The 8,029-nt window shown below is 38.2% G+C and overlaps 1 protein-coding gene across 1 annotated transcript in view; it reads left to right on the top strand.

The window, feature by feature from the left end:
• The window catches only part of ACER3 (alkaline ceramidase 3), a 78,244-nt gene that overhangs the window by 43,396 nt on the left and 26,819 nt on the right, over positions 1-8,029 (top strand). Inside the window, exon 6 of the mRNA XM_011237774.3 lies at positions 7,077-7,135. Coding sequence (XP_011236076.2) covers positions 7,077-7,135 — 59 coding nt within the window. The remainder of the gene's footprint in view (positions 1-7,076; positions 7,136-8,029) is intronic.

Raw genomic sequence — 8,029 nt, 5'->3', positions numbered from 1 at the left:
CATGAGAGACTATGGACTCTGGGAAACAAACTGAGGGCTTCAGAGGGGAGGGGGGTGGGAAACTAGGTAGGCCGGTGATGGGTATTAAGGAGGGCACATATTGCATGGTGCGCTGGGTGTTATACGCAAATAATGAATCATGGAACATTACATCAAAAACTAAGGATATACTGTATGGCGACTAACATAATAAAAATTATTTAAAAAGTACACTTATGATAAGCATTGACTAATGTATAGAATTGATGAATAGTGATTCAACAATTGTGATATCGTTCACTTGAAACTAATATAACACTGTTAATTATACTGGAATTAATAGGAAAAAAATGCAACTGTATTTGGATAGAGGTCCTTGAAAGAATTAATGTAAAACGAGGTCATATGGATGGGCCCTAATCCAGTATGACTGGTGTTCTTATAAAGAGAGATTAGGACACAGTTATATACAGAAGACGATCATATGAAGACATCAGAAAAAGATGGCCATCTACAAGCCTAAAATAAAGTCCCTCAGAGGAAACCAAACTTGCTGGCACCTTTATCTTGAATTTCCAGCCTCCAGATCTATAAGGAAATAAATTTCTGTTGTTTAAACAACAACAACAAAAAAAACTTGAAGTAATTTTTGCAATGATTATTGCCTATTTATTGAAATAGGTCCCTCATTATTAGAAAGATATGGTAACCAAAAAAAATAAAATATGGATATTTAAATAATATTTTATGAAATATTAGTAAATTTATTTTCATTTTAAATATTTTAAACAAAGCATAATTATTAATAAATTATATTTAATTTTTTAGACATTATTAATTATTAGATAGAAATGAAGTAGATATTAAATAGCAGTGAAAATTGATACACCACGGCTCATAACAAGTTGAATTAGCTTACAAACAAAATATTGAGTAAACGAAGCTTGGCACATGTATGTTATAGGGTTCCATTTATAATGAGGTTCAAAATAGGCAAAATTAAACTCTAATATTAGAAGTCAGAATAGAGGTGAATCTTGGGGAAGAGGGTATAAGGCTTGAGAGGGGTATCGAGGTTGATTTATGGTATGCTGTCAGTGGTCCATTTTTTTACTTATGAAGTCAAAAAGTACAAAGGTACTTGTTTTGTGATAATCATTAAACCATGTTTATCTTTTGAACACTCGTGTGTGTGTTTTTTCAGTTTTAAAAGTTTTTTAAACTTAAAGGAAAAATAAAATGATAGGCAGCCAAATGAGAACATAGGTTTGAACAGTAGAGGACATCAAACGGCCAGTAAACATAACATACAGCGTTCAACCTGTAAACTGGAAAATGTATGTTAAAAACCTCATGGATTGACAGAAATTTAGACATCTGACTATATCGGTTGGTGAGAATGTAGCACAAAAAAAGCACACATTGGTTGGAGTAAAAATTGATAAAACCACTCTGGACAACAGTTTGGCTTTTTTAGTTATTTTGATAATACATATAACCTCTGACCCGGCAGTTACACTCCTAAGTACATCCCCTAGATAAACTTGTGTACTGTGCACTAGGATATGTAAGAATGTTCATAGCAGTGAAAACTGGAAATAACCCCAAAATATTGAACATAAGAATGGGTAAATATGTTGTGGTATTTTTATCCAGTCAAGTAGTATTTAATATAAAAAAATGAATGAAATATGGCTACATACACAATGTAACTGAATCTTAAAAAAACAAGATGAAAACAAATGTGTGCATTATTATTCTATTGTAAATTAAAATTCAGTTCTATTAAAGTTCAAAAAACACCATTTAAGAATTCATATTTAGGAGCCCAGTTTAAGTTAGTAAATATGTAAAGAAAAGCAAAAAAATGTTTATTATAAAAATCAAGAGAGTGGTTTCCTCTATGAGGATTGGTACTTCTGGAATGTTAACAGGTGTCTGTTTTTGACCTGAATGGTACTTTCCTAGCTATTGACTTTATAAATAGTTGTAAAGCTGTCCATTTCCATTCTATGTAATTGTTAATATTTACTATTTCACACTTTTAAAAGTTAAAATGTTCCACTAGGTTCAGTTTTCCTGTTAGTGGAACCTATCCAGTGCTCAATATAGAAGAGAAAGAATTGATGGTGCCAAGTCTAGGAAGATGTGGGAACATATAGAATAAAAAAAACATGGGAATACATTAACATCAATCAAAAAGAAATGGGCATCTCTTTGGAGATGAGGAATGGGAGAAAGAATGTAAATTTAAATTGCATATGAATGCAGAAACATTTAGAAGGAGAATTTAGAAGAATTCAGGGGGCACCCGGGTAGTTCGGGCAGTTAAGAGTCTGACTCTTGATTTCGCTCAGGTCCTGATCTCAGGGTTGTGAGATCGAGTGCCACCTCAGGCTCGCACTGGGTGCAGAGCCTGCTTGAGATTCTCTCTCTCCCCCTCTCTCCATCTCTCCCTCTCCCCTTCTCTCCCTCTCTGAAAAAAAAATAATAATAATAAAAGTTCAGATTTATACTGTTATAAAATGGGAAGTAGACTCATTTGCTAAAAGTGAAGCTAAAGAAAAAGGAAGGATCTACGGAGTTTGAGGCAAAATTAGAGCATCTGTTCAGATTTTACCAGATATTTCAAATTTCATGTAACCATTCAGATTTAAAATTGGCATAGGACTTCTGATACTGGTTATTCAGAAGCAGTGTCTTAATTTTTCCTCAAAGATCAGCATGACTCTTAATTACATAATTATACATTTAAAAAAATTCTGGGCGTGCCTGGGTGGTGGCTCAGGCGGTTAAGTGTGTGACTCTTGGTTTTGGCTCAGGTCCGTGATCTCATGGGTTGTGATATGGATCCCTGATACTCTGAGAGGGGCTCTGTGCTAAGCAGGGAGTGTGCTTGGGGATTCTCTCCCTTTGCCCCTCCCCCTACTCAGGCTTTTACTCTCTCCCTCTCTAAAATAAATAGATCTTTTTTAAAAAATTCTGTTCTTTAAGTTTTTATTTAAATTCCAGTTAGTTAACATACAGTATAATATTAGTTTCAGGTGTACAATATAGTGATTCAACACTTCCATACAACACCCAGTGCTCATCACAGCAAGTGCCCTCCTTAATCCCCATCACCTGTTTCACCCACCCACCTCCCCTCTGGTAGCCATCAGTTTGTTCTCCACAGTGAAGAGACTCTTGATTTGCCTCTCTCTCTCCCCCACCCCCTTTCCCTTTGCTCATTTTTTTAAATTCCACATATGGATAAAATCATATGGTATTTGTCTCTCTGACTAATTTATTTGCTTAGCATTATACTCTAGCTCAATCCATGTCATTGCAAATGGCAAGATTTCATTCTTTCTTATGGCTGAGTAATATTCTTGTGTGTGTGTGTGTGTGTGTGTATACACACACATATATGATATACACACACACACACAGAATATTCTATTATACACACACACACCACATCTTCTTTATCACTGTATTTTACAGATTTAACTACAATATGTTTTGGCATTGCCTTGCTTTTGTTGCTTTTGATGGGAGTTCTCTGTGCCTCCTGGATTTGGATGTCCACTTCCTTCCCCAGATTATGGACGTTTTCTTTCCTATTATTTCCTTAAATAAACCTTCCTCCTTTTCTCTCTCTTCCTCTGGGACTCCTGTGATAGAAATGTTGTTACATTTGATGGAGTCACTGAGTTCCTTAAGTCTACTCTTGTCATCCATCATTCTACCTTCTCTTTTTTGTTCAGCCTCATTATTTTCCACAATTCTGTCTTCTGTATCACTTACTCGTTCCTCCGCTTCTTCCATCCTTCTGATCATTACATCCAGTTGGTTTCAATTCTCGGATACTGCATTTTTCATTTCTGCCTGATTGGTTTTTAGCTCTTTCATCTCTGCAGTAAGGGTCCCCCTGATGTTTTCCATGCTTTTCTCAGTCCCAGCAAGTATACTTATGATTATTGCTTTAAATTCTGCATCAGGCATATTACTTATATCTCTTTCGATTAGATCTCTGGTTGTGACCTTTTCTTGTTCTTTCTTTTGGGATGAATTCCTCCATCTTGGCATTTTATCGAAGTCTCTGTCTGATTCTGTGTGTTAGAAAATCCTGTTATGTTTACTGCTCGGTGAGTAATGGCTTTATGAAGAAGAGGTCATATAATGTCAAGGGCCTGGCACTTCAGGAAGTGTCTCTGTTGTGTGCTGTGAATACTCTGCTGCTGTGTTTTGGCTGCTCTGTCCTTCAGGTCAGTTGTCTGTAGAGGCTCTCCTTGCCTGTAGTGGACAGTGTTTGGACCTTGGCAAGAGTGTGGCAAATTTTAACAAGGTGTGCTCTGGTCCTCTTGTTAGATGAGACCTGATGCCATTTCCACTAGAACTGAAGCTTTGCAGAACTCTTTGGTTAGTAGATGTGTTGGGGGGGGTGTGCTTGTCTTCTGGGGAAGGGGCCCACTGTGCTGGTCTTTAGGCACACCTGCCCATAAAAAGCAGTACCAGCATAGTACAGAGGGATGGGACCTGGTATAAGCATTAGGCAACCAGTGTTTGTGCTGTGCTGTTTATTGAAGTTGGTTTATGCTAAGGGGTGAGGGTGGGGGGAATGGTGCCAGCTAGCCCCTTTGTCCCCTGGGAGAATAGTCCACGCTCACTGCTCTCCGGAAGCCCTCCCAGAAGAGGGAATAATTTCCCATCATGCATCCTGTGTGTTTTTCAATCACTTTTCACACTCTCTGTCTCCACATTGTTTGCCTGCCTGGAGCAGCACAGTGCACTTTGGGCTCTATCATAGTGAAGCCTGCTGACTTTCAAAACTCCAGACTTAAGGTACCTGTGTGGCAGGGACCCATGCTGGGCTTCTGGGTGAGGGTCACAACATGCTGGGACCAGTGCAGGTTTGACCCAGGACAGCCGCACCAGACCAGAAGCAACGCAGGCTAAACAGTCAGTGTCCAGGTTAGCCACCTTCAGCAGGTATCTCTGGGCCTATGGCGAGGGGAAGGGGAGCAAAATGGCACCTGTTGGCTCCTTTGTCCCTGCAGTGGCAATGCCACCTCTCACAGATGCACTCCAAGAAGAGGGAGTAGTCACATACACTCCTGCCATGTGCCCCAGGTGATCCTCAGATCATGCCTTCTGCCCCAGAGACACTTGCCTGCCTTCTCTCCAGGAGCAGGGCGGTTCCCTCAGTCTCTAACCAGACAGACCTACGGACCTCCATAACTCCAGTCTTTGAGCCCTGCTGGTTGCAAAAATTCATGAAAATCAGTCCCTCTCATTTTCCCAGCCAGTAGCTTTGGGGAGGTATTCTTCTTGGGTGTGTCAATGTGCGCTCCTCTCTCTCTCTCACCTTTCTCCATGACCAGGGCTCCCTCCCCTCTGCAGCACCCATGAAGTGCTTCTCCCCCAAACCATGTCTCCACACATCCTACCTTCCTTGATGTGGCCTTTTCTCTTCTAATTGTGCAGTTTGTTGTATCGGTCCTCAGGTCGATTTCTTGGGTATTCAGAATGACTTGATAGTTATCTAGCTGTGTTCTAGGGACAAGGCAAGCCTGGGGTCCTCCTACTATGCTGCCATCCTAGCTCTCCCTCTATATACCACATCTTCTTTATCCATTCATCAGTCGATGGGTAGTCGGGCTCTTCCTGTAATTTGGCTATAGTAGATAATGCTGCTGTAAACATTGGGGTAAAGATATCCCTTTGAATTAGTTTTTTTTTTTGTATTCTTTGAGTAAATACATAGTAGTGCAATTGCTTGATCATAGGATAGTTTTATTTTTAACTTTTTGAGGAATTTCCATACTGTTTCCACAGTTGGCTGCACCAGCTTGCATGCCCACCAATAGTGCATGAGGGTTCCCTTTTTTCCATATCCTTGCTACCACCTATTGTTTCTTATATTGTTGATTTTAGCCATTCTGACAGGTGTGAGGTGATAGCTCATTGTAGTTTTGATTTGTGTTTCCCTGATGATGAGTGATGGTGAATATCTTTTCATGTGTCTGTTGGCCATCTGTATGACTTCTTTGGAGAAATGTCTGTTCGTGTCATCAGCACATTTTTGACTGGATTATTCGTTTTTCAGGTATTGAATTTTATGGGTTTTTTTTAAGATTTATTCATTTATTTTAGAGGGAGAGAGAGCATAAGTGGGAGGGGCAGAGGGAGAGGGAGAGAGAACTTCAAGAAGTCTCTGTGCTGAGTATGGAGCCCAATTTGGGGCTTGATCTCATGACCCTGCGGTCATCACCTGAGCTGAAACCAAGATTGCTGATGCTTAACCAACTGCGCTAGCCAGGGGCCCCAAGTTTTATAAGTTCTTTATGTATTTTGGATATTAACCCTCTATCAGATAAACAGTTCTAAAATTTATAAGGAACCACAGAAGACCCCAAGTAGCAAAAGCAAACCTTGAAGAAGAAAAGCAAAGCTGGAGGCATCACAAATCCAGACTTCAAGTTATATTACAAAGCTGTAGTAATCAAAACAGTCTGGTACTGGCACAAGAATAGACGCATAGATCAGTGGAATGGAATAGAAAACCCAGAAATGAACCCACAACCATAGGGTCAATTAATCTTTGAAAAAGCAGGAAAGAATTTCCACTGGGAAAAAGGCAGTCTCTTCAACAAATGGTGTTGGGGAAACTGGACAGCCACATGCAAAAGAATAAAATGACCACTTTCTTACACCATACACAAATATGAATTAAAAATGGATTAAACACCTAAATCTGAGACTTGAAACCATAAAAATCCTAGAGAAGAACACAGGCAGTAACCTCTTTTGACATCAGCCATAGCAACTTCTTTCTAGTTATGTTTCCAGAGGCAAGGAAAACAAAAGCAAAAACAGACTGTTGGGACTTCATCAAAATAAAAAGCTTCTGCACAGTGAAGGAAGCAATCAACAAATCTAAAAGGCAGCGTATGGATAGGAGAAGATATTTGCAAAAAGTCTGTTTTTTAAAATGTAAACAAAAGATAAAAAATATTTACATTTTATTGAGAGGGCTGTTTTTATAGGCAAAATAGACTTCCTTTGCCAAAGAATAATGATTTTACTAACTTGATTTTTCCTTTCTTATTCAGGTCATGTATGGAATGTTGGTCTTCACATTAGTACTTCGATCTATTTATATTGTTACATGGTAAGTGGTTTGCATCAACAGTATGATTAGATTACATTCAAGCAATAAATCTATAGCCTAAATTGAAATAATAAAACCTAATTCTAGCAGTGATATTGATAGAAAACTTTAGGCCAACATTTATTGTGGTATAAGTTAATGAATACTAGTTCTTTAAGCAAGGTGCTAATTGGCACCCTGTAAAAACAAAAGTTCCAACATTAATTTGAGGAAAACTGTAAGATGGCCTCCTTTTGAATATTTGTAATGTACATTAGTATATTGCCTTGAAAAATCCCTACAGTAAAAACAAAAATTGTTTTTGTGTTTCTCAAGCTACTTGACTCAGGACCTTTCTTACAAAACAATAAATAAGGAAGACAGTGTCACAAAGATTCAGTACTCCAGAGAGATGATTTAGGAAATAGTCATAATCTTTATAGAGTTTATGAAAATTAAATAATAAATATTCATGTGAGTAATTTCCATGGAACCTGGCCATATAGCATGTGCTCAATAAACAAATAATATGATTTATGGGTTTTTCCTTTTATTTCTTTTTTAATTAAGCTTTTTATTTTGAGGTAATTATAGAAGCACGTGCATTGTAATAATAGAAATCTCCTATACCTTTTACCAATTTTCTCCAGTGGTAATGTCTTGCAAAACTATAGTACAACATTACAAGGATTTGACATTGACAGAGTCAAGATACAGAGCAATTCCATTGCCACAAGCATCCCTGTGTTGTCCTTTTATAGCCATACCCACTTCTCTCCACCCCATCCTCTTACCACCTGTCCTTAACCCCTGGCATTCACTAATCTGTCCTTCATTCCTATAATTTTTTTATTTTAAAACATTATATAAGTGGAATCATACAGTATATTTAATAACCTTTGGGACTGGCCTTTT

Source organism: Ailuropoda melanoleuca, chromosome 8 (genome assembly GCF_002007445.2).
Source record: "Ailuropoda melanoleuca isolate Jingjing chromosome 8, ASM200744v2, whole genome shotgun sequence".
Lineage (NCBI taxonomy): Eukaryota > Metazoa > Chordata > Mammalia > Carnivora > Ursidae > Ailuropoda > Ailuropoda melanoleuca.
The sequence above is the reverse complement of the archived record's forward strand: the minus strand, read 5'-3'. Positions and strand labels throughout refer to the sequence as shown.